The sequence below is a fragment of the Salpingoeca rosetta genome (genome assembly GCF_000188695.1).
Source record: "Salpingoeca rosetta unplaced genomic scaffold supercont1.23, whole genome shotgun sequence".
Lineage (NCBI taxonomy): Eukaryota > Choanoflagellata > Craspedida > Salpingoecidae > Salpingoeca > Salpingoeca rosetta.
Window position 1 is genome coordinate 580975 of NW_004754911.1, and position 25789 is coordinate 606763.

General features: G+C 56.4%; 3 protein-coding genes across 4 annotated transcripts in view; 2 read left to right on the forward strand and 1 right to left on the reverse strand.

The window, feature by feature from the left end:
* PTSG_08399 (CMGC/DYRK protein kinase) overlaps nt 1-2729 on the forward strand; it is an 8560-nt gene extending 5831 nt beyond the window's left edge. Inside the window, exons 14-17 of the mRNA XM_004990592.1 lie at nt 238-344; nt 533-607; nt 879-932; nt 1162-2729. Of these exons, the coding sequence (XP_004990649.1) occupies nt 238-344; nt 533-607; nt 879-932; nt 1162-2292 (1367 nt within the window). The 3' untranslated portion in view covers nt 2293-2729. The remainder of the gene's footprint in view (nt 1-237; nt 345-532; nt 608-878; nt 933-1161) is intronic.
* PTSG_08400 (NHL repeat-containing protein) lies at nt 2686-12380 on the reverse strand. The gene is made up of 25 exons (XM_004990593.1): nt 11891-12380; nt 11368-11665; nt 11022-11131; nt 10723-10774; nt 10431-10549; nt 10116-10248; nt 9707-9874; nt 9425-9486; nt 9220-9268; nt 8983-9048; nt 8667-8780; nt 8320-8385; nt 8050-8178; nt 7838-7903; nt 7515-7640; nt 7211-7309; nt 6830-6958; nt 6523-6684; nt 6268-6329; nt 6044-6098; nt 5798-5863; nt 5473-5598; nt 5108-5256; nt 4787-4909; nt 2686-4535 (listed from the first exon to the last, which is right to left on the reverse strand). The coding sequence occupies exons 1-25, from the start codon at nt 12065-12067 to the stop codon at nt 3087-3089; spliced, it is 4155 nt and encodes a 1384-aa protein (XP_004990650.1). The 5' UTR covers nt 12068-12380; the 3' UTR covers nt 2686-3086.
* Nucleotides 12381-13536: 1156 nt separating this feature from the next.
* PTSG_12719 lies at nt 13537-25626 on the forward strand (the record flags this gene model as incomplete). 2 transcript variants are annotated; one of them, XM_004990595.1, is made up of 18 exons in its annotated part: nt 13537-13690; nt 13943-13988; nt 14249-14267; nt 14529-14685; nt 14906-15049; nt 15651-15712; nt 16035-16089; nt 16263-16328; nt 16493-16621; nt 16903-17028; nt 17244-17329; nt 17573-17698; nt 17904-18345; nt 18583-19352; nt 19630-22171; nt 22392-22495; nt 22799-24569; nt 24804-24976. In XM_004990595.1, exons 1-18 carry the CDS (start codon nt 13579-13581, stop codon nt 24974-24976), a joined length of 6930 nt encoding a protein of 2309 aa, XP_004990652.1. In that variant the 5' UTR covers nt 13537-13578. The 2 variants fall into 2 exon arrangements, with proteins under 2 accessions (XP_004990652.1, XP_004990651.1); XM_004990594.1 differs by lacking the exons at nt 13537-13690; nt 13943-13988; nt 14249-14267; nt 14529-14685; nt 14906-15049 and having other exon boundaries at nt 15227-15712; nt 24804-25626.
* Between the last annotated feature and the right edge of the window lie 163 nt (nt 25627-25789).

Consider the following 25789-nt stretch of genomic DNA (forward strand, 5'->3'; position numbering starts at 1 on the left):
AGGGATGGAGGGATGGGGGGAGAGAGAGAGAGAGAGAGTGTGTGTGTGTGTGTGTGTGCATGTGTGTACGTGTATGCGCGTGTGTGGGTTGCGTGTATATGTGCGTGAGCGCATCTGTGCGACTCTGCTTCAATCGTGCAATGTCAGCGGAAGCCCCACTTGCTATTTTTTTCCCAATCGCCAACCATCCCTTCTCACCACCGTTTACCATCCTTGCTTCAACGCTGCCGTATTCAGGACACGTGAACGAGAGCTTCCGCACATTCCGCATCACGACGTTTCAGCGGCCGCGTCTTCCCCAGGAGGCGCCGCTCATCGTGGAGACAGACAACAGCACCATCACCGTGAGTGTGTTGTGTGTGCGCGTGTGCGTGTGTTGTGCGCGTGTGTGTGTTTTGTTTATGTGTGTTGCACACCTAAGCGCACATACGCGTGTGCACGCGTGTGTGCATGTGACTGCGACAGTGCCATGTCATGGACTGATGCCTTTGTCCTTGAATTGCCTCCATCCCTCCACCCCTCTGGGCTGCAGATGCCGTTCCCAAATGCAAAGCGCGCTGAGCGGCCAATTCGAATCGACTTTGTGAAGAACCTGGCGGAACAGCTGGTGCGTGCCCTTGCACGCATGAAGAGACGAGCACACACACATACACACACACACACACATATACACACACACACACACAAACACAAACATTCACACACAAACACATACACACAAACATTCACACACAAACACACACGCATGGACACACACGCGTAGACATCCACACGCATGTGAAAGTGTACACACATGCACAAACAATCTCTCACACACACGTGCATCAACCATTGATACTCTGTCTCATGTTACGTGCATGTGTGCTTGCCGAATGCAGAAGTTGCAGCAGAGAAAAGCTCGTCGCCTTGCATTCCAGGAAGCGCAACAACAGGTGCCCAGCGCTGTGGCTGCCTTGGTCTTCTTGTTTGGGTTTCCCTGTGCGGCGCACTTTGTGCATCGGCGCTTGCTCTCTGCCCCGCTCATTCAACACACAAACACACACACAAAACACACACACACACACACACACAACACATGCACACAACACACACACGCACACACATACAACACACACAACACACAACACACAACACACAACACCGCTCGAACGGTGCTTGCAGGCACAAGTTCGTGCGCGGGAGGAGCGGCGGCAGCGCTCGTCGCGTGGAGAAGAGAGCGCGCGTTCGTCGGCGGTGTCCGCAGCCGGCGATGAGTCGTCTGCAGAGTCGTCACGCGGCTCCAGCGTGTACTACGTGGACAGCAGCCGGCCAGAGTCGAGCATGAGCATCCGCAGCAACCAGAGCGAGCAGGTGCTGATCAAGGGTGTGGTGTCGCAGTCCCACATCCAGCACGCGGAGGGCCACCAGCACGGCAGCGGCGGCGGCACCAACAACGGGGCAATCCAACCACCCGGATCCTCAGCAGCATCGGGCACACAGGGCGCAGCCTCGCAGCAACAGCGTGTGAAGGTGGCTGCCCCACAGGCACGCCCGCACACCCAGATGCACCCCATCCCATATGTGGCCGTGTCCCAGCATCAGCAGCAGCAGCGGTACATGCGGCACGTCCCGGCTGCGCCTGGCCAGCGGTTTATGCACCACGTCCCGTACGGCGGCCAGGGCGGTGCGTATCAGATGCCGCTGCCGCACCCGCAGCACCACCAGCAAGTGGTGCAGTACTCTGGCCACGTGTACGGCGGTGGCGGGTACTCGCATGGTGCGTACATGGGGTCTGCTTCCTCCTCTGCCCAGCAGCCCACACCCCACCAGCAGCAGCAGCAGCAACAGCACCCTGGTCATCATCCCCAGCAGTCGCCCGTCGTGTACGCTGGCGGCATGTACACGCAGCAGGGCCACCCCGTGATGGCTGTGCGCTCAGGCTATGCATCTGGTGCTTCCCAAGCCTCACAGGGCAGTGTCGTCATGGGTCCACCACACCAGGTCATGCAAGTGGCCACCCCGCAAGGCCACATGCACGCGCAGCCGCAGCCGCAGCCGCAGCCCGTGGCCTATGCTCAGGGGCACACGCAGTATGTGCAGTATGCTCAGCAGCAGCAGCACCACCACCACCCAGGCTATCACCAGCAGGCAGGGGTGCCTGTTCAGTACGTGGCTGTGCCGAGCCAGCAAGCCTACGCAATGTATCAACAGCAGCAGCAACAACAGCAGCAGCAGACACAGCTGATTTATGGCGACGCGCAGCGCACACCCAATATCCACCAGAACGCACGCGTCTTTGACGAGCAGTTGTGACGCTTGTGTGGTGTGTGTGTGTGTGTGTGCCGAATTTCGTTGCATCATTCGTTGTGTTGGATTTGCTTGTTGTGATGTACACTGCCATGCTGTCACAGTTGCCACTTGTACGTTCAATGTGATATCTGCTTATTCATTCGCCGTCTGGGGAGTTGTTTCGATGTCCGTCATACGTGTGCGTGTGTGACGTCAAGGGAGGCGACTGTGTCGCAGTTGTGTGCGCTTGCGCAATGTTGTTGTTCGAATGTGTGGCTGCTGTTTTTCTGCCGTTTTGCTTGCCGTGTCCTGCTGTTGTCTTCGCGTCCTGCCGTCGCTCCTATCGTTCGTCTCGCTTGCTTAGAGTTGCTTCGACGCTGTTTTGAATCCCTTTCATAGAATGAAGTCGTTGTTCAACACGGTTTGTATCGGGGAGGTGAAGCAGCACTCAAGCAGAAAACAGATGGGAAAAGAAGCGGAACGAGTGTGGCAAGGGCAGCGTGATGAAAGTCAGTCAAGAGTGCGCTGGAACAGGACAGTGAAAACAACAAGGCGGACAGTGACAATGGCACGTGCGCGTGTGCAACTCAACGTCAAAGCAGTCGGCAAAGTGATGAGGAACGTCGCTTGCCCATTCGCACATGCATCGGGCAAACAAAGAGCAAAAGGAGCAAAGGGAACACTCCGTCGCAAACAGAGGTGTAACACAAACACACAACATCCAAGGTGAAAAAGGAAGGCACCAGCAGCAACACAGTAGTGGCAGTGGCAACAACAACGCCAACAACAGCAGCAGCAGTCGGGCGTGATGCCGGCGCTTATGACCAAATCTGGCGCACGCGACGGTTGCGGCGGTCAACAAAGACAATGTTGTTGGTGCTCGGGGAGAATGTGATGCCTGTTGGGAAGTTGAGGTTGGCCTCGGTGGCAACACCGCCATCGCCGCTAAAGCCGCGCGCACCCGTGCCGGCCACCGTCTCAATGACGCCAGCACCCTGGCCGCCGACGTTGAGCGTGCGAATGCGGCTGTTGCCCGTGTCGGCAATGGCAATCTCGCCTGCTGGCATGGCAGCGATGCCGCGTGGGGTGTTGAGGCGAGCAGCCATGGGTGCACCGCCATCACCGCGGAAGCCCGCAACGCCCGTGCCGGCCAGTGCTGTGATCACGCCAGTGCGCATGTCCACGGCGCGGACGCGGTGGTTGCCGCTGTCTGCGATGTACAGCGTGTTGTCGGCAAAGGCAATGCCAGCGGGGGCATTGAGCTTGGAGCTCACGGCCAAGCCATCGTCGCCGTCGTCGCCAGCAGCGCCGGGCGTACCAGCCACCACGGTGATCAGGGTTGTGATGGGGCTGTACATGTACACGACGTGGTTCTCCTCGTCCGAGAAGAGCAGGTTGCCGTTGTCCATCCAGGCCATCGACTGCGGGGCGTTGATGCGGGCAGCGGTTGCTGTGCCGCCCATCCCGCGGTGACCAGCAGCGCCCGTCGTGCCTACCACGACGCTCAGCTTCTTCGTCGCAACGTCCACCTTGGACACACGATTGTTGCCTTCCTCCGTGATGTACACGTTGCCGAAAATATCGGCAATGGCGCAGCGGGGGCGGTTCAGCTGTGCGCTCGTGGCAGCGCCGCCAACGCCGCTCGCACCCATCTCGCCCGTGCCGGCGACCAGGGATGACGTGCGCGTGCGCAAATTCACGCGGATGACGCGGTGGTCAGAGACCATCGTCACCAGCATCTCGTGCTCGCCGTCAAAGGTGACACAGTCGGGTTGGTTGAGACCCGTGTTGAGCAGGGTTGCCGACGAGTCCCACGTCGTGCCGCCGTTGCCAACAACCGTCTGGATGGCCTTAGTGATGGCGGGCGTGGTTGTGGTTGCGCTTGTCGTTGAGCTCGCCAGGCGCGTGAGCGACACGGACGGGGCGTCTGTGACAACACCTGTCTCTGTGCCCGTGTTTTTCAGCAGCTGACAGCGCAGCATGCTGTTGACGACAACCACGACGAGCCCCTTGCAGTTTGTGTCGGCGCTGCAGTACCGCAGGCATTGCAGCATGGATTCGGCCTCCAGGTTGGCAATGGATGCTCCAAAGTCAAACTCGGTGGAGAAGGCGCGAGGGTCGTTGTTGTTTCCGACAACACCCGTGAAGGTGAGCTCGTAGTTGTAGTCGCCGTAGGGGAAGTTGAAGGCGCTCGTGTCGGGTGGCGGTTGCGTCAGCGGGCCGCTTGCCGGCGTCGTCGGGGCGTCCCCATCCACGCACAGGCACACCTGTCGCGTGTATGTGATGTGTGTTTTGTGTGTGTGTGTGTGTGTGTGTGTGTGTGTGTGTGTGTGTGTGTGTGTGTGTGTGTGTGTGTGATGCGTGTGTGTATGTGTGTGTGTGTGTGAGTGATGCGTGCGAGTGCGTGCGTGTGTGAGTTTGCATACGTACGAGCGAGAACATAGAGACACTGTGAGAGTGTGTGTGTGCAAATGTAGACACGACCCAGCCAGTATTGCACTCCTTGCTACAGGCGCACCTTGCGGCACCCGAGGTGCATGTCGCGGTAGACGCCAGTGAGGCCTTGGTCAGCGCAGTGGGCAGAGCATCGAGCTGCATCCTTTGTCAACTTGAAGCGCTTAGCGCATCCACATGAGCACACCTAGGAGTAAAGGACGCACGCATGCACGGGTTCGCGTGTTGAATGTGAGCCGAGAAGGAAGTGGAAGCAATTGCCTTCTTGCTGCTTGGAAAGCGAGCGATCCAGCGCCACGACCCCATTCAACCCACACATACACGCACATACATGCATGTGTTGTCAGAAACACCCAAAAGAACAGCGCAGTGATCAACAACGCACGTTTGAGCAGCTGCCGTAAGTCTTGGAGAAGGTGGCGTCGCCCTGCTTCAGGTACTTGCACTGGGACCGGCAAGTGGCCGGGTTGGCCGCAGTGTTATAGACGCTGCAAGCGTCCACTGTCACAGCTGCAGGCGTAGTCGACGTCGAGACTGTTGCCAAAATAATGCGCATGTATGCGTGTAGATGTGAGAGCGGCAGACACGCAGAGACATTGGAGAATGCGTGCATTGGTCTTGCGTGCGTGTGTTGATGATGGCGTTCGCACGTGTTGTGCGGAGTTAGGCCTTCCTGCAATTCTACTGCAGAAGCGAGCACGATGTTCTGCGAAGAAAAACGGTCGGCAAGTGCACGTTCTGAAGACTTACGCAGGCAAGTCTTTGCGGCACCAGTCCAAGTGGCGGAGCCATCGATGATCTTGCACTCGCGTTGAGCACTGCCTTCCCTGGACAGCTGATAGCCGGCATCACACTGCAAGTACTCGCACTGATCGCCTGGCAGAGACAGAAGTGGTGATACAGGTGATACGTTGTGGCGGAACGCGTGAGGAAGCACTCAAACTGACTGTTCTCCGTGATCAAAACGTGTGAAGTGTTCACGCGTGCATACAAGTGAAAGGGTACAGGTGTGACACAAGTGATCGCAAAATGATCACAAGGACAAACACGCACACGCACACACACAACAGCGCACCGATGTTGCCGTCGCATGTTCCGGCGACCTGGCCATTGTCAATGGTCAGTTGGCCGCAGCCAACGCCTACACACAAGACACAGAAAGCATTTCCAAGCAAAGTAACGTGTGGACGTGAGATTGCAAGTGTCACAGCCTGTCGCGTGGTGACGATTGAGATCAAACGGCAAGCAACGACAGTCCCACAGCAGAGAGTTTATTGTCACATGTCAAGGACAATAAGGCCACATGGACAACACTACTCACGCTGGCATTCTCCGCCGCCTGTGCTGAAGTACTCGTCCTTTGCGCGACAGCGCACCTACATCCGAGAAAAGAGATGACGATGGTGAGTGATCTGAATGAAAATGCTTGATGACAAAGGGTGTTGTTTAAGTTGTTGTTTAAGTTGTTGTTGTTGTTGTTGTTGGAGGTGAAGGAGGTGTGCTTGTGTTTGGTTGCATGCACTGCACGGATCACAGCGGACGAACCTCACACGTGCGATACTGGAAGGTGCGCTTGCGGTACGTGGCGAAATAAGTGGAGGTCACACCTGTACGTCAACAAAAAGTGGACGAGAACAGGGTCTATGTCAATGGTGCGTCGTAAATGTGTAGCAACCACTTCAAAGCATGCACACACACACACACACACACACACACACACACACACACACACACACACACACACACACGCACGCACACACAAACAAGCTCCTGCACACACATCCGCTCACCACTACCTACCAACGACGACGTGTCCATCTGGTGCTCTGAACTGCACGCCATACGAGTAGAGGGTGCGCTGCTGGCAGTTGACCAGCTCTGCACCAAACACGGTGGCGCACCGAAACTCCCACAGCCGATCCCGTGCGGTGGCATCGTACGTTGTCGTCATTCCAGCCAGGTCTGAAAGTGGTTGAGGCAGCATGATGTCGAGTTGGTGAGTGCAAAAGGCCAAAGCACCACGGAAGCGGCACCGAACAGCATGCGTCCGTACACTTGCATGCTTGCACGTGTTACATTGCACGCAGCATACAGCACGTGCGCGCACATGAGGTGCCGTCGGGGCATGTGAAGGAGAAGTCCTCTTGGAGCTGATGGACATCCTCGTGTTTGCTCCACAGACGGGGGGAGTCGTTGCTGCCAATATCACTGCAAATGATGTCCCAGTTCACACGATCTGGGTACGAATCAACACAATGGCATGCCAGTACACAGGTGAGTGGTGGTGGTGGTGGGTATGATTGTTGTGAAGGTAGTTGTTGTGAAGGTATGGATGTGTGCTTGGGAGGTGGAGAGTGATAGCGTAGCAAGCAGTTCAGGAGGCTGCAGTGAGCAGAACCAGAGCGCATGACAGCGTCGAAGTTAAGTCGTCAAATGAGAAAACACAGCTGCGTCCATGCAGATCAAGAGGATCAGCACGTGTCCTTACCGTATCCACTGCCATACTCCGAATAAAGGCCAACCACGCCCTGGCCACTGTCGCACATGAGCGAAAACGGCCTCGTCTGAGCGGTCGCGGAGAGGCGAGCTGTCAGGGCAACCACCGGCACGAGCAACGCAGATGACGCGAGGCCGTGAGCGCACTCATGCATGCACTGCATGCAAGCAAGCAAGTGGGCAAGCAAGCAAGTGGGCAAGCGGGCGAACAAGCAAAGAGAGGAAAACGCAACGCACGAGACATTCCGCAGGGAAGAACGCAGGGGCAAGCATGGGTGGAGTTAATTGCTGCTCACCATCGCAGCGATCTTGCTGTCCGCTCCAAACACCAGTCGCGCCGTCTTGCTGGCACGTGCGCAAATTCAAGCCTCCAATGGCGATTTGAAAGCCGTTGTCACAGCCGTTGTAATAGCACGTGTCACCTGAACACAACGAAGAGGAGCAAGAGACAAGGGGCGGGGAGGGAGAGAAACAGCGTGCGTGCGCATGAGTACCAGGGAACGCAGGACAGAGAGGCCACCCAGGTCGGGCCCAGCAGAGCAGTCACAAGCAGCAATTGAAGCAGCCGTTGGCGATGCTCGCATGCGCACCTGCCTGCCTGTTTGCACCATCAACTTACCAAGGTTCCCAGAACATTGGCCGCCAACGCTGCCATGGTTGAGCTTCAGAGGCGGGCACTTGACGGCTGTCATCGTGTGTACACACAGCACAATGTCAGCATGAGTGAATTGAAAGGGCGCAGACAGACAGACAGACAGACAATTGGACCTTGAGATGCACGACGGGGTTCAGCACAATGCAAACACGCAAGCAAACACGCAAGCAAATGACCTTCGCATGTTGGAAGATCGCCGCTCCACATGAGCTCCCCATCGACCTCTGTGCACGTGACGGTCGTTGTGCCGCTGTTGGATGGCCAGTAGCCGCTCGAGCACGCATCGAGCGTGCACGTGTCACCAACTAAACGAGCATAGTAGGGCAGGGTGAAGTTTGGTGGTGGGCGTTGCACTCGTAAGTTGTATCGAATCGATCACATTATGGTTGTTTCAAACTGGTCTCCATCGCAAAACATGCGTGATGCGTGGTATTGGTTGCGCTTACCTGAGAGGCCGTCGCACTGGCCAGCCACCTGCCCATTGACCACTGACAGGGCAGGGCACCGAATGCCTACAACATCGACAATACCGAGGGCATCAACTTTGTGAGAACGCGTCAAGAACAGGGCTGAACTTGCACAAGTGCTCCATCAGGGCGCAGGGATGACTGCTGCAAAAACCTGACACCCACCCACACCCACGCACGCACGCACGCACGCACGCACGCACACACACACACACACACACACACACACACACACACACACACACACACACACACACACACACACACACCAGGTGGACGAGTGCACAAAACACATGGGACCAGAACTGCGCAAAGGAGTTACGTACGCTCGCAAACAGGAAGGGATCCACTCCAAGATCCGTCTGGGTTGCACGTGATTGCGGTGGTGTCGCCAATCTGACGGTAACCGGTGTCGCAGCTCACAAAGGAGCACTGATCGCCTGCGGTGGATGAATGCATGGCAGTAAGGCGGCGGACGTAAGGAGGTCAGCACAACATTAGACTGGGCCGTCCACGCGTGCATGCGCACGTGCACATGCCAATTGTCCCAAGGGGAAGTCGTGACATCAAGATGACAATACACACGTGCAAACGCATGCACTCACGCACACGCATGTACACATTCTCCTTCTTCACGCGTACCTTCACGGCCGTAGCAAGTACCGGAAACGGTGCCAAATTGAACGGAAATCTCGGGACAGATGAGCGCTGTTGGTGCATCGAAGGAGTTGGGGGGGGGGGGCGGGGAGGAGAGGTAAGGGTTCGTTTGGTTTTGGATGAGCATCTGTGTGCGTGTATGTGTGTGCATGCATAAAACGAGGTTGCAAGCAGATGACCCAGGGCTTGTCGACACTGGCAATAAAGTGATATGTTTCTCACGAATGCAGCCGCGTGCGCCGTCGTAGAAGAAGCCGTCGTCACATTGCACCTGAAGAGGAAAGACGGAGACAGGTGAGACAGAAATTGTCGATTCAGTCAAATGCAATGCAGTTTTAGAGTGCACACGCGCACACGCACACATGCACGAGGAGACATAACCACACATGAACGCAGGCAATACACAGTCCCACGGTACGATGCTCACGCGGCAGAGTTTGTAGGTGAAAGCGCGATCGTTCTGGCTTGCGCCGAATGTGGTAGAAATGCCTATGATCCAAAAAAGTGGAAAGGAACTAAGCGTCAGCGAATTGCATCACCAGAGGACAACGACTGACAGCGGGGGCGCGTTTGTGTCCGATTGGTGAAGGTCGCCACGCGCACATGCACAAGGGCACGTGCCCCAGCACATAACCCACTCGTGCTCACAGCAGATGGAACAAAACCACGCACAGAACACAAACGAAATGCAAACCAACCACTGACACACCTGCAAACACGCGGTTAGTTCCAGCATTAAAACCCGTGTCGGCGTCGAACGCGTTGGGGCCCACTGTAACGCAGTCCACCAAAGTCGCTCCTGTGATGTACTGGCATTGGAAGCTGTACACCCGGTCCAGGCTTTCAAACACATACGATGACTTGACAGCTCGAATGTCTGTGTGTTTTTGTTTGTGTTTGTGATTATGTGCGTGTGAAAGGTGTGTGGACGTGTGAAAGGTGTGTGTGAAATGTGTGTGTGTGTGTGTGTGTGTGTGTGTGTGTGTGTGTGTGTGTGTGATGCACGTGGCATTTGACGGTGTTAAGAATGGCGTGTGAATGAAACGAGGTGACTGCCAGCACGAGAAAGCAGCAGCTTTGAGGAGCAAGCAGCGCGCATAATCCCCCCAAGTACTGACAGGAGTTTGGTGGGCAGTCGTAGGAGAAGGCTGCACGCAGCTGGTTGTAGGTCGGCTGGCTAAACGCGACCAGATTGCCATCAGTGGGACCACCAATGTTGTCGGCGCACAGGAAGCGCCAACGACGATCCTCCTGCATCAGTGGAGGGGGAGGGAGTGTGCGTGTGTGTGTGTGTGTGTGTGTGTGTGTGTGTGTGTGTGTGGAAGGTGCAACAGAAAGGTAATGGTATGTCGAGGAAAGGAACACGCTTGATGCGTGTGACAAACACAGCTGTGGTGCGCGGAAGCAATAACACAACATGCGTGCTGGCTCACATTGGCCGAGTAAGCCGCCATTCGCACGAGCGCCTGTCCCGTCGGGCAAGCAGCATGGAAGCCCCCGTGAATGTTGAACTTGTACGTGTAGCTGGTGTCGATCGTGGTTGGAGTCAGCGCTGCGTGTTCGCGCGTGTGTGAGGGTAAAGAGGCACGTCAGGTCATGAGTGAGTTTGACGGAGATGTAGCGTTGGTAAAGGTTTCAGGTCAACACCCAAGTGCAGTTGCATGCATGTACACACGCAAACATTCGAAAGCACGCGAGAACACACACACGCATAAGGTAACTTACTGATGCATCTGCGACCAGAATTCACATAGTCAAATGCAAGGTTGCAGACAATCTGCAAGGGCAAGAGGAGGAGGGGCAGGGGAGGCGATGACAGTGCAAGGACACGTACATGAGGAAGAGCAATTGTACGAGCATATATGTGGGCAGCAGGCACTCAAACACACGCACGCACGCACACACATACATACATACATACAGACAGACAGACAGACAGACAGACAGAGAGGCAGACACACACACACACACACACACACACACACACACACACACACACACACGCAAGCATACATAATCCTGACCTCGCAGGTAGCGACCTGCCACCGCCTGTCAAATGTGGAGTAATGATAGTAGGGGGTTCCGAACAAGGAGTAGCCAGTGATGTACGTCGAGTCCTGGTAGGACCTGACGCCTGCACGTGAGGAGGGCATGATGACGATGATGATGATGATGATGATACCAGGCGCACCAGACAGGTACGTGGACAGCCGCGCAGGGTAGCACCTGCCCACTGTCACATATCACACAGCGACACCGACACATGCCCATGTCACATCACCGGCGCAAACACGCCTCACCCCCCCCCAAACACACACACACACACACACACACACACACACACACACACACACACACACGCACGCACACCTGTGATGACCCGACGTCCGCCCGAGTTGTAGTTGAAGCTTCCCGTGAAGCCGTTGAGGTATCCAGTGGTATAGCAGCCACGGAAGTACGTGTATGCTGAGCGGCGGCACTCCCAGTGGAACACGCGGTCTTGGTAGTAGTTGTTCACCGCTGACTCCATTGTGATGAGGTAGTACTGATTTGGGCAGTAGTACGCGATGGACTGGGTGTACTGGTTGTAGTTGAAGGCACCAGAGCCAACAACATCAGCGGTTGGAAAGGCGCCAATCTGATCGTAGCCGAAAGCCCATTGGCGATCCTGTATCAGAATGAAACAACAACAAAAACGCGTTGCAAGGACATGTGAGTGTCATGGATGCAAGGAGAAGCAAAGGCACACACGCGCACACACTGGGGCATCGCCCATCCAACACGGTCAGCACACACACGCACACGCACACGTACACACACGCACACACACACACACACACGCACACACGCACACACGCACACACACACACACACACACACGCTGCAAGCATACCGCGTAGACGCTGTTGAAGACACTGCTGATGGATGTGATGCCGGTGCCATATGGGGTGACATAGCGGAAGTAGCAGTCCAGGCAGTTGACATAGCCATCACTCACGCCAGCCAGAGCGAGCAGGCATGCGCATGCCAGCAGCAAGAGCCTGAGATGCTGCACAACAAGGCCCGCCATCGCTCGATCGCGTGGTTAATTGTGTGGCGGGATCAGGGGAATTCCGGTGATCTCAAATGCCGATCGCGGCCGAGCACAAGGGCACTCCAACAAACAGACAGACCACACGCACGGAGCGGATGGCTGGCTGCAGTGTGTGTGGGGAGGATGCCGCCGACAAGACGGGCGGATCGGTGAATGTGCGTCGATGTGTGAGATCGAAAACAGACTTTGACAGGGGAATGCGAGAAAGGAAAGGTTGTTATGTGTGGCTGATTGGCCGGCTTGGAAGGCTTGTGGCTGGTTGATGTTTGACAAGCGATCGAAAACCAGGTGGAGTGGAAAATGAACGCACACGGTCTTGGCACGCAAAGAGAAGAAGAATTCGCGGCGCTTGCTTGCCGCTTGCTTGCCGCTTGTTGCTTGGTTTGCTGGGTGTTTTGCTGTTGTTTTGGGTGCAAAGCACACACACAGACAGCAGCAAGAAGCAAGGAGCAAGACCGTGAGAGGAGCAAAAGCACGCACGCACGCACGCATGCACAAAGCACACAAAGCACACGCACCCGCCTCAATCAATGATGCCAAACAACCGTTGCGGTGGAGGAACAACAACAAAACGAAGGGAGGAACGCATACCGAAGTGGGACACTTTGAAGCCAGTCGGTTGAGGGCAGATCAGTGAACAACGCTTGGATAGGTCGTGGCGTTCAAGAATAGTGATGGAAATCATATATGAATATTCTCCATATCCTTGAAGATGTTGGGCAGGACCTTCCTTGAGTTGCGAAACGGAACTCACTAACGGCAAGCAACCCAACCCAAGGTGGACACAACGAACAACCGCAACTTAGCTGCGCCTTGTGTGCGCCTTTTTTTGTGGCGTGCATGCGTGTTTGCGACGTTGGGAAGGAGGAAGGCAACAAGGAAGAGGAACGCTTATTGTTGTTGTGCGTGCGTGCTTGCTCCACTTGCTTTGTGTGAGGCACAAAACATTCGTTGTTGCCACTCCTCTTCTCGTGCTTCTTGCTTGCCTCGTTCCTCCTTGGTGGCTCACCTTGGTGTTGTTGTGCACAACAACAACCACTCAACGAGTGAGCAAGTGTTCAAATACCGCTCCACCCAAACGGCAACCACCCAACAACAAGCAAGCAAGCAAGAAAGAAAAAGACAAGCGATCGCCGACACGAGCACAGACACACGCACGCTCAACACAATCAGGTGCGGCATTTTCTTTTCTGCTCGATCGCATCAACATCCTCCACCCGATCAAAGCGCACACACACACACATACATACACGCACGCACACACACACATACACACACGTACGCACATAAGCGCACGCACACTGCGTTGTTTGGCCTCATTGTGTGGCCGATCCCGCACCCCTTCATCCGTTCGATTCTTGTCTTGACGCTGATTGTGCCGATACTTGCCCGCTCGCAGAGCTCTGGTTCCTCTGGTCTTCTGGTGAAGGCATCAGCACAGGTGCAGCCGATCCATCGTCGCTTTGTCGTCTGCGATCGCAGCCACCATGGCGGTGTCGTTCGCGGCCACTGCGGCCGGCATCGTGACCGTCCTTGTCTTGTTCACCACGGCTAAAGTCAATGCAACAATCTCATACATCAACAACTTGGACGCTCCCCGTCAGTCTGCTTGTTTTCTGCCCGCGCACTTGTGTGTCCATGTTCGTCAGACTCTGTGTGTGTGTGTGTGTGCCTGTGTGTGTGTGTGTGTGTGCCTGTGTGCCTGTGTGTGAATGCCTATGCCTGCGTGCCGGTACCTTGTGCCTGTGTGTGGATGCAGTGGTCATACACACACACACACACTCACACACACACACACTCACACACACACACTTGTTTCCTGCTGGCTTCATCCCTGTTGGTTGAGTGCAGTTTCTTTTCGGTGCGGCACTGGCCAAGGAATCTACGCCGTCAACAGGTACGCGCGTGTGTGCGTGTGCGTGTGCGTGTATGCACTTGTGCGCACGTACACATGTACGTCGATTGTCCTTAGTTTTGTAGTTGGAGGCCATGTTGCGGGCTGGTTGTGGAGTTGCGCAGCATGCTCCGCCTCTGACGAGTGCTTCACCATGCATCCCATGCGCTGCTCCAATAATTGATGTTCTGTGTTTGATCTCATCAACCTGCCATCCCACTTTCGTGTGTCTGTGCCTCGTTGAATCTCGCCGCAACGTACAGCTACCACGACAATGCTCGCGTACGTTTCCTCTGTTTGCTGATTGTTCGCACTCACATGCAGCAGGCATGCTCGGGCTAGCTTGTCACGTTTACCTCCTGAATTCCTTTTTGCAACAATCTCCTCATTCACACACACACACACACACACACACACACACACACACACACACACACACACACACACACACACACACACACACACACACACGCACACACACACACACACACACAAACACACACACCATCAAACACACGCACAAACACACACACCATCAAACAGGAGGACCGGTCATGGGCATTCTCGTGCATGCAATATGGTACCCCGCAGTCTGGAACATTTACCACTGAGGTTACCGGCTATGTCAACGCCTGGGACGCACCCCTGGACTACCAGTGCAACACCAACTTCTTTCTGAGCGGTGCCAACAGTTATCATGGTAAGCGCAAAGCAATGACTTGCTCCCGTGCTGAAGCGCATGCTGTGCTGCTGAAACTGCAATGAACTCCACCGTTTGCACACATCCAACTGCTGCTCCTAACCCCTCCCCCCCCCCCGTTGAGCGCAGCATCATGTTCCCCATCACCTGTCTTGCATTACATCGCGTTGTAACAGCACACTTCAACCCCATCCATCTGTGTGTTTCGTCTTTCTTGCAGACAACCATCGTGAAGACAGGCGCTGGTCTTTCGAGTGCACACGCATCCAGGGTGCCACACTGTCTGGTTGTTCAAAGACAGGGTACTTGAACGACTGGGACCAGCCCCTTGCCTTCACCCCTTCCGATGGCTTTGCCGTCACAGGCGCGTTCACTGTGTGTGTGTGTGTGTTTGCGTGTACGTGTGTGTGTTTGCGTGCGTGCGTGCGTGTGTGTGTTTGCGTGCGTGCGTGCGTGCGTGCGTGCGTGCGTGTGTGTGTGTGTGTGTGTGTGTGTGTGTGTGTGTGTGTGTGTGTGCAGACCAGCTTCCTTCCTTCCTTCGCTGTGGTTTGAATTTGCTTGTGCCTATTTTTCTGCGGGTTGTTTCCGTTGTGCTTGCTCCGTACCCGCCTCACTTGCATTGTTTTGTTGTTCTTTGCTTCATGTCCCGTCCTCTCCCCTGTCTTAACCTGACCTACCTGCACGGCTGTCCAACCGCTGCACCAACCCTCGGTCCTCTCTTTCCGTCCTCCTTTTTCGCGCCCGAATGTTTCGTCTTCTCCGTCCTCTTGTTGTGCCGGTCCTCCATTCTTTGATATGCCATTGTCGTTAACAATGCCACGGCTTCCACGTCGCACATTATGTGATGGTGTGCATCTCACGTCACCCTCTGCTCATGTTGGCTCTCCGACATACATGTACACCGCCACACAACTAACCACTGCACATGTACACCAAACCACACACACCCATTTTCCACCTGACAGGGTTCGCCAGTGTTCACGACAATGGCAGGGAAGATCGCAGGTGGCAGGTGTACACCTGCAAGGTAAGCACCTGCACACATGTCGCGCTATGTGTCTCTCAACACTTTGCTTGCAAGCAAGGCCGAGCGGCTCTTTGTTTGTTTGTCAGTTGTCGTGCGTGCCGCATCGGCATCTCAATTCAATTATCCGCACACATACACATACACATACTCTGTCTGTCTGTCTCTCTCTCTCTCTCAACAATCACGACGACGACGACAACAACAACAACAACAACAATAATAACAACAACAACAACAACAACTTAAACAACAACAACAACAACAACAACAACAACAACTTAAACAACAACAACAACAACCACACCACCACCACCAAAACCAGGTTGACTGCGACCGTAACAACGGCTATGTGCCCTCTGGCAAGGCGGAGTGCACTCGTGAGTCCAAGCTCGTCCTGCATCCTTGCCTGCAAGCACGAATGTGTTCAGCACGTAAATGCAGTTGTGACAACCTGTGTTCTCTGTACAACTGCGATGGCTTGCTGTCACGCAACTCACAACCCCATTTGCACCTGCCTTTGTTGTTGCTTGCTTGTCACCGAATATACCAGGCGTGACCTGCGGTGCTCTTTCGCTGGCACATGGAACTCTGAGTGGTACCTGCAATGGCAACTTTGGTACGTCGCACAACCTCAGGCGATATCTTGCATGTCATGCTCAAGTGTGAGCGTATGCAGTTGTGTGCGTGTGCGTACGTGTGTGGTTGCGCACGAACAAGTCTTGTCCGGGTGCTTGCTGCCGCACACGCATTCCCTGATTGATTCATATGTCACAATCACAGGCGACAAGTGCACGTACCAGTCGTGCGATTCCGGGTTTCAGCTAAGCGCGTCCGGCACAGTCGGTGCGCGTGAATGCGTCGTCTCGGGGTATTCTGGCAGCTGGACCGGATCAGCACGCACATGCGATGGTACGTGGCGCGCGTGCATGTTCATTTGTGTGTGTGTGTGTGGGTGCGAGTGTGTCTGAGTGTGCGTGTACGTGGTGTGTGTGTGTGTGTGTGTGTGTGTGTGTGTGTGTGTGTGTGTGTGTGTGTGTGTGTGTGGGTGGGTGGGTGTGTGTGGGTGGGTGCGAGTGTGTCTGAGTGTGCGTGTACGTGGTGTTGTGTAGTGTCGTTCATCTCAAGACGCAAAGCTCATGATGTTCCTCACACCCCATTACGCACGCTTTTCAATCGTACCTTGAACACAGACATCAACGAGTGCCTGACGGGCGCCCACGATTGCGTTTCTCCGGCTGTGTGCGTGAACGATGTTGGCTCATTCCACTGCGATTGCCCTTACGGCAGCCTCGACGGCACTGGCAAAGCGTGTGATGGTGAGTTTCTTTGCACAGCGCATGCCTGCGCGCGTTTGCGCGCGTTCGTGTTGGAGGTGTTGGACGGAAGACCCTGACACAACGTGTTTGGTTGTGCCTTTTGGGGTGCGAGTCGCAGCGACAGTTCGTGCAACGCATCCTTCCTGGACAAGCCTCACACATTCCGATGCTCATTCACACGCTTTCTCTTCCTGTCCTTTTGTGTATGCGTGCAGCCAACAGCCCCTCCGCATCAGTGAGCTCAACAGCGACTTCACTGACCTTGACTGTTACGGGCGCCAGTTCCTTTCCGAAATATGAGGTGTGGTGTGTGTGTGTGTGTGTGTGTGTGTGTGTGTGTGTGTGTGTGTGTGTGTGTGTGCGCGCGCGTGTGTGTGTGTGTGTGTGTGTGTGTGTGTGCTGTGGTGGAGGGATGCGTTGTGTATGTACATCAATTGTGCGCACGTGCAAGCGCGCGTCAATTTTGTGTAAGCGCGTCTTCGTCATGAGTTTGTTTCCGTTTCTCGAATTGTACCTCACAACAAAGTGTAACGGCATCACCCAGGTATCCATTGGAGAGTGGCCTCTCGACTTGACCCAGCCCACTGTTCTTTCCAACTACCCCGTGCGGATGAACAGCCCTCTGACTCGTTTGGACTTTAACAACCTCAACAGCGGGCGCCGCTTTCAGGTTCGCGTCGCTTCCCATGTTGCTGTCTACTGTCTCGTTGGTCTGGTTTCGTGGTTCTGGTGTTGTGAAGGTTGTGACGAACGCGGTGTGGCGACTGCGACTGCTTTATTGTCCGTGTCATCTTCGCCTGACCAGTCTTGTGGACACATGCAGCAGCACTCACAGCACAACGCCTGGATACATCTCTCACATCACCAATATGCAGATCACCATCACGCCCCTTGACAACAACGACAACTTGGTGTCGGCCTCGCGCTACCAAGGCGGGAACACCGACGGTAGCATCTCCACGCACTGCGGATGCATGTCTTCCGACCGAACCGGCGCCCCCACGGCACTTGCCCTTGAGCAGTCGTACGGCAAGGTGCTCTTCTCTTGGACGGACCAGAGCTACTGCGAGTCTGGCTTTTCCTTCTTCCGCGACAACGTTGGCCTGTCTGCCAACTACGACGTCACCTCGTCGCAGGCGTGCGGCGGCCAACACGAGCCCACGGACGTGTTTGACGATCTTGCCGTGCAAAAGGACGACGTCTACGCAGGTGTTGAAGGCACGGGCTTCTTTGGTCTTCCCGAGGGCACCGTCTTTGTGCCGGCCGACATTGATTCCACGGCAACCCGCTTCGCGTACCCCGTGGAACTCCTCGAAAGTAAGGCCGCTTGCTTGATCTGTTGGCCCTGTGCTTTGGATGCTGTGCCGGCATTGTTGTTGTTGTTGGTGGTGTTGTTGTTGTTGTTGTTGTTGGTGTTGTTGGTGTTGTTGGTGTTGTTGTTGTTAAAGTCGACCTAGCATTGTTATCTGCAACATACTGCGTACTTGCTTTCGTCGGTGCGTGCTCATGGACACACTTTGATTCTTGTGTGTGCTTCCTGTTTGGCGTTGGCAGCTGGACACTTCACGTCCACAAGCACTTCTTCCTCCACATCCACCACGTCCTCCACATCGACGTCAACATCGTCTTCGGAAATGACGTCCACATCCACGTCGTCGTCCACGTCCACGGAGACAACAGCTAGCACAACCGCAGGCCAGGATGTGTTCACAACGCCGGGCATTGCCACCACGACCACAACAACAACGACAACAACGGCTGCGGGCAATGGCGCAGCCACCACCACAAGCACCGTCGCCAACGAGGTTGAGTACTCCACTGGCATTTCCACGAAGATCGACCGCCGCCAGGAATGCGCCGCGCTGTGCTTGCAGCGGTCGCAGTGGTGCGTTGGCATTGTTGTGCAGCGAACAAGCGCAGGCCAGCTCGTGTGCCACCAGCTGAAACTCCTTCGCTACACGGCCATCTCGGCCAACGACGCCAGTGCGGACTCGTACGACATTGTGACGGTGTCTGGCACAAACGTGCAAGGCTCCTACCTGTTTGGCGGGTCCAAGGACGACTGCATGCAGGCGTGCTCTGCTGACGCCGACTGCAAGATGGTGTACGTCGGAAAGGGCTTCTGCGCCACTGCCAACAGCATGACCAGCACAACCACCAACCCCACCACCTACCACGAGAACATTCTCCCAGCGTACTTTCGCCGCTACATCGGCACAGCGCCCGGCTCCACACGCCAGTACTGCGTTGTCGCCACCAACCCGCTTGGCTACTCGAGCTCCTCGTATGCCTCAGCGGAAACTTGCCAAGGCCTCACCATCCAAGTGCGTCAAGGGTCTACGAATGCGTGTGTGTGCGTGTGTGTGCGTGCGTGTGTGCGTGTGTGCGTGTCTTACAGATGTGGCTTAGTTGTGCACGTGGATTGTGGGCGTGTCTGTGAGGCGCCCCTGTGTGCCATGTTGTCACTGCTACTGCTGCTGTTACCGCTGGTAACGTGCGGTGTGTCGTGTACTCACCGTTTTATAACTGACACTCCACCACCACCACCACCACCACCCATCATCCTCCATTCCCCACCCCCCCCCCATCCAAACTGTTCAGTGGGAGGCCGTCGTTCGCGGTCAGGTGAAGATCGCTTCCAACGAGGTTCGCCTTCCTGTCGAGGGCGTCACCATCGAGTTTGAGATTGGCGGCGTCACCGGCACCCGAACCACAAACGCGGACGGGTTCTTCGACATCCACGTGCTCACGGACCAGATTGTGACGCTGCGCGAGACAATGACCATTCGCTTCTTCAAGTCGACCGGCAATATCCAGCACACCTTCTCCTGTGGCGGCAAGCCATGCACAGAAACCACGCTCATTGTTGAACACCTCCGCTTCGACCACGAGGTTGACATCCGCGATACGACTTCCATGCCCTTCTCTGGCCGCGTGACGATCCAGGGCACAGAGCACCCGGGCCTTCCGCACGGGTGCCCGCTGCGCGACGCAGAGGTGTGCCTGTACGACCGCAACCAGGGCGACTACGTTGTTGGCTGCGCCATCACCGACGCCAAGGGCTTCTACACGGCGCAGGCAGTGCTCGGCGCCTCCGTGGGCGTTTCCGTCACGTTCGGCAACTCATCGCACAGCTTCGAGCGCGTCCCCTTTGTTGATGGCACGCCCAACGCGCCCAGCGGCTACTTCATCCGCGCAGACCCGAGCACGGGCAAGGACGTGCGCACGGCGTACTACGACATTGGCGAGAACAATCTGTGGGAGGGCGTTGACTTCCGGGACGTGACGACAGACACAGCAACAGTGGACGTGGCGGGCGGCAAGTGCAACCTCACGCTCGGGCGCGCCACCATCGAGTTCCGCTACGACAGCTGCCCAACGTGGGTGCGCACGGAGAGTGTGGTGGACAGGATCACCAAGTGGAGGCTCCCCGCGCAGCTGATCACCGTGCGCTTCCAGCGACTCGTGCGCGCCGGCAACGTGCGGGAGGAGATTACGCGGTACTTCTCGGCGGCCCTTGGCGAGTCGCGTGCGCTGTACGCGGACCTGCGCGACCCCGAGAACAAGAACCAGACACTGAAGACGACTCGGTTTGAGTACCACCCACCGCCAAAGCTCGAGGTGAGCTTCACCGGCGAGCAGTCGCAGACATGCACGTACTCTGATGGCCGCCCCTACCGCGTCATCACGCAGAACACGCAGAGCCAGGTGACCATCAAGGTCATGGAGGACTACGGCACCGGCGTCGGCATGTGCGACATTGTGCCGGGCGTCATCCAGGTGGAGAACCAGCTTGGCGAGTCCCCGGACACGGTGGCCGTGCTGAACAAGACAATGCCTGGGCTGACAAACTCGCAGCTGAACATGCTGAAGCGGTGCTACTATCCTTGCGAGCTGCCGGTTGTGATGGACTCCACATCCACGGCGTCCGGCACGGTTGTGTCAAACTCGCGCGCAGAGTTTACCATGCTCACAGGCATGCCGCAGACCAACCCGGGGGCGCTGGACAGCGACCACCCGCACACCAAGCTCTTCCGCGCCACCATGCACAACAAGCCATATGACCCCGTGACAGAGTCGCTGTATGTGATTGTGACGGGCGAGCTGGCGCAGGGCACAGGCGCGTCCATCCCCTTCCCGCGCTACAAGCCTCTGCTGGTGGTGCAAGACCCGCCTGGTGGGCTGTCCTCTGCCACGTACGCCAACACGTACGCCAACTACCGCATCGAGAGCAACGAGTACGAGTCGTACGGTGGGTTCTTCCTTGGCCTGGAGGTGACGCCGTTCCGTGTGGACGCCGAGCTTGACCTGTGCGTGGGTCTGGGCGCGGCCAGCTGCATCAACCTGCTAACGGCAAAGACGGCGCCAGTCACCATCATGGCGGAGACGACAAACCTCTTTGGCACCAAGGACGGCAACGACAACTACGAGACGGACAAGGTATGGTCGTTTGGGCTGGACGTGTCGACGAGCAAGGCGGCGGTGCTGGCTGGCGAGCGCTCCGACATGTTCCTCGTGCCGGCGCTCAACGTCATGTTCCTGGACACGGACATTGTGGAGTTTGACGCTGCAACGTGCGACGTGACGCTGCGAACGGAGACCATGTGGTCACTGGCGCCAGGCGCAAACGACGAGGTCATGTCCTGGCTGTCCGCGTACGAGATTGAGACGAAGGAGATCCCGGATCTGCGCGCGCGGCTGGCCAACGCCAACGCCAACAACGACACCGCGGAGCAGAAGGCGGAGCTGCAGAACGCCATCAACGAGTGGGAAGCGAACTTGCAGCGCAACCGCGATGTGCGTCAAATGGCGGCCACGGGCATGCTTGACACGGTGCAGCAGCTGTGGTCCACAGACAGCTTCACGCTCTCGGGCAAGAACAACGTCAACGGCCAGCTGAACAAGGGCGTGGCGCTCGCCCCGCACGACCTGATTGACAAGGCCCTTGGCCTGAACGGCACCGGTGTGACAGACGCCCAGAAGGCGGCCCTGCGGGCCATCAACACCATCAAGTTCTCTGGCGGTGGATCCACATACACGTTTGAGTACGACGCAAGCACGGACAAGTCTGTCACCGACGGCACCATGAGCAAGCACGAGTTCCGCGGCGGCGCCGCCGTCTCCTTTGACGTGTCTTCCGGAGGTGTGTGTGTGTGTGTGTGTGTGTGTGTGTGTGTGTGTGTGTGTGTGTGTGTTTGCATGTGTTTACATGTGCGTGTGCGTGTTTGATATATGCGCGTCCGTGCGTCGAATATTGTGTGCGTCTGCGTATTGGTTTCATTGTGCTGTGATGATCAAGTTCTTGAACGGATTGGTTGATTGGCCCTCGTTCATCGCTCACACATGTGCAATTGCGATTGCAGGTATTGGCGCCTCTTTCAAGATTACGCCACTTGGTCTCTTCCGGTCGTCATCGGCGCATGAGGTTCAAGAGGGATACAAGAAGGATGAGCACATTGAGTTCACGGTAAGCTTGAAGCTCATGCATGCATGCAAGCTGTTGTTGCCTTGCATAATATGTTCTCTTGATCCTCGAGTCTGCAAAGTCTTGCCACCTGTGTCATACACGCTGTTGTGAACAACACACACACACACGCACACACACACACGCGCGCGCGCGCACGCATACACACACACGCACACACATACACACAAACAAACAAACAAACGCTCATAACCGCAAATGTACCATGCTCACGAAAACCCCTCACGTGGCACACGTCACCACACTGACATGACCACCACCACAACAACAACACCACCACCACAGCTGGGCGATCCCGACCCGTTTGACGTGTTTGACGTGCAAGTGTTCAAGCACCCTGATTTCAACACGCTGGTGTTCCACACCACATCTGGCCAGTCGTCGTGCCCGCACGAGTTCAACACGCTTGCACTGGAGCAGCCTGGCATGACGATTCTTCGACGCCCAGAGGCCCCCGTGCTGCCGAATGAGCCGGCCGTGTTTGAGATTGTGCTGCGTAACGACGCCGACTACACGACATACATGCAGCTGTACACCGTCAACAGCCAGAACCAGGATGGGCTCGAAATTACCGTCGATGGGCAGTGGCTGGTGGACCCCATCGACTTTGTGAGCTTTGCGCCTGGCGCCAAGCACATCACGCTGGTGATGAAGCGTGGGCCTACCGCCTACAACTATGACCCGGTTGACCTGTGGTTCTCATCGCTGTGCGAGCAGGAGCGGCTGGCGGAGACGGGCTACCTGAGCGACGAGGCCGCGGCGCAGGTGCGCGTGACGCTGGATGTGGAGTTCCTGCAGCCGTGCTCGCCCGTGCAGCTGGTTGGCAAGATTGGCGAGGACCAGACCTTTGTTGTGAACAAGGCCACGGACGAGCAAGCCATGCGGCCGCGGCAGCTGCGCATTGTTGCGTTCAACCCGGACTTTGCGAGGCGCAAGTGGACAGAGGACGACCGGCTGGTGAGCGTGCAGATTGAGTACAAGCCGCGCGTGTCCAACACGTGGTTGCTTGCGCGCGACACAAACGGCGACGCGCTGGAGATTAGCGGGCTGGAGAACGAGTACGGCTACGTGACCGTGTGGTGGGACGTCGGCACGTTGGCAGAGGGCGAGTACGAGCTGCGCATCCGCGCGCAGTGCCAGCCGTCCATCAACGAGGTGCCCGAGGGCATTGACGAGCAGTACTCGATCACGGTGGCTGGCAGCGTGGACCGCACCCCGCCCCAGGTGCTGGGCTTCCCGGAGCCCGCGGATGGCGAGTACGAGCCCGGCGACGACATTGCGTTTGAGTTTGATGAGCCACTGCAGTGCATGAAGCCGTTCCAGTTTGGCGTGCGCATGGAGGTGACTGGCGTGAACCGCGTGTTTGACAGCACGAACATGGTGATTGTGTGCGAGGGCCGCCGCATCACCATGTCCCTTCGCCGCGGGTTTGCCTGGGATGACGTGAACGGGCGGTCCGCGCGCGTGATGCTGACGGCAGTGGAGGACCCATACGGCAACAGCGTGCAGCAGGACCTGACACACCTCTTCGCGTTTGCAGACCTTGCACTCGATCTGGCGTCGGTGCAGGTGTCTGGGCTCCGCTTGAGCGTGGCGTTCCAGGACGCCTACTACAACTCCACGTCGCCGGCGTTTGCGAGCGTGGCCAACACGATTGAGAGCGACATTGCGGCTTCGCTGGGCATCAGCCAGGCGCGCGTGCAAGTCGTTGCCATTTCGCCCGTGGACCAGACAGACTACACGGCAGGCGTCAGCGTGGACATCCACCTCCTGCCGCCCACGGTTGGCGACTTGACGAACCGGCGCCGCGCGCAGGGTGACGTTGTCACTGCATCGTCCCTTGCCACGCAGTTTGAGATGCTGGTTGGCATGGCCGCCAACACCAACACCTCCGCCTTCAGCGACAAGGAGCTGCTGCAGTACGTGTCGCAGCAGCCGAACATTCAGCTCACGGTGGTGACGGCCACCTCCACCGCAAACACCACCGCTGCCCCCAGCTTTGTGACTGTCCAGGCCTCCTCTTCCACCAAGAACACCGATGTCGAGATTCCAGTTTGTAAGTTTGTTGTTGTTTTTGTGTGGGTTGAGAGGGGGAGGCGGTAGAAGAAGGGGTTGCGTGAGGTTTTCTTGTGGTGCGTAGCATGTGTGCGGCAACAGGCTTGCATGTGCGTCAGCTCCTTTCACGTTTCCAGTTGTGTGCATGGCGTGGATGGAAGATGGCTGTCAAGACACAAACTCATCTTGTGCTGAATTGCTTTCTCTTCATCGCCTGTCGCTTGCTTTCTGCCAGACATCAACATGGTGCTGCTGATCATCATCCTCGTGGTGCAGCTGGTGTTCTTTATCCGCTGCTGGCGCAAGCCATCTGCATCCTACAAGATGGACGCTGAGCGCACTGACGCTCCAATGCCCAAGCGCCCCAGCTTCGAGGAGAACCCGGCCCTCAGCCTGTCCCATGTCTGAAACAAGACACAACCTGGCATGAAGACCTGACAACCGCCATGCCTCACATGCAAGACGTTCACTTGTTCTGGGCTCTTCTTGTGCTGGCGTGTTGTCAGTGTGTTGTGTGTTACTGCCCGCCTCTCCTCTGCCCCCCCCCCCCGCTTTCCCTCTTTCCCACTGCTTGTCGTTTTCTGCGGTTTCCTGTTGTTTCTCTCTGCGGCTCGCTTGTTTGATTGATGCACCGCAACCGTTCTGCCACCGCGGTTGTTGTTGTTGTGCCACCCGTTACTTCGTTTCATTCCCATTTTTGTTGTTCGCCTTTTTTTGTTGCCGTTTCCACTTCGCATGTTGTTTCTCACCCGACGCCACGTCGAGAGACCGTTGTTGCCGTTGCCCATCTATGCATTGCTTCGCTCCCCAAATCGTAGTGGACCTCCAGCATGGCAATCATGCTTTACAGTCCTGACTTGCTCTGATTGGTTGGTTGGTGTTGTGATGGTTGTATGTTGCCTTTCGTGCACGTGCACGTGGGAGTCGACAGTGCTGTGGTTTTGCATGACGTCGTTCCTGTTCGTTTGTGTTTCGTTCTCTCCGCCGCGTTGTTACTTCCACCCCCTCACAAGCCTCACACTACACAAGAAGCAAGACGAAGTAGAAAGCAAAGAGTGGAGTCGGGTGGAGGCGATGCGGAGTTGGAGTCGGAGCACACGAAGGTGCTAAGGTGAGGATGGGAAAAGGGAAGCTTTCAACAAGGGCAGACAATGCAACCTTTATGGATCATCTGTGAAAGATATGAGCAGTTTTCTGCGCGCGCTTGCGAAGGTTGGATGA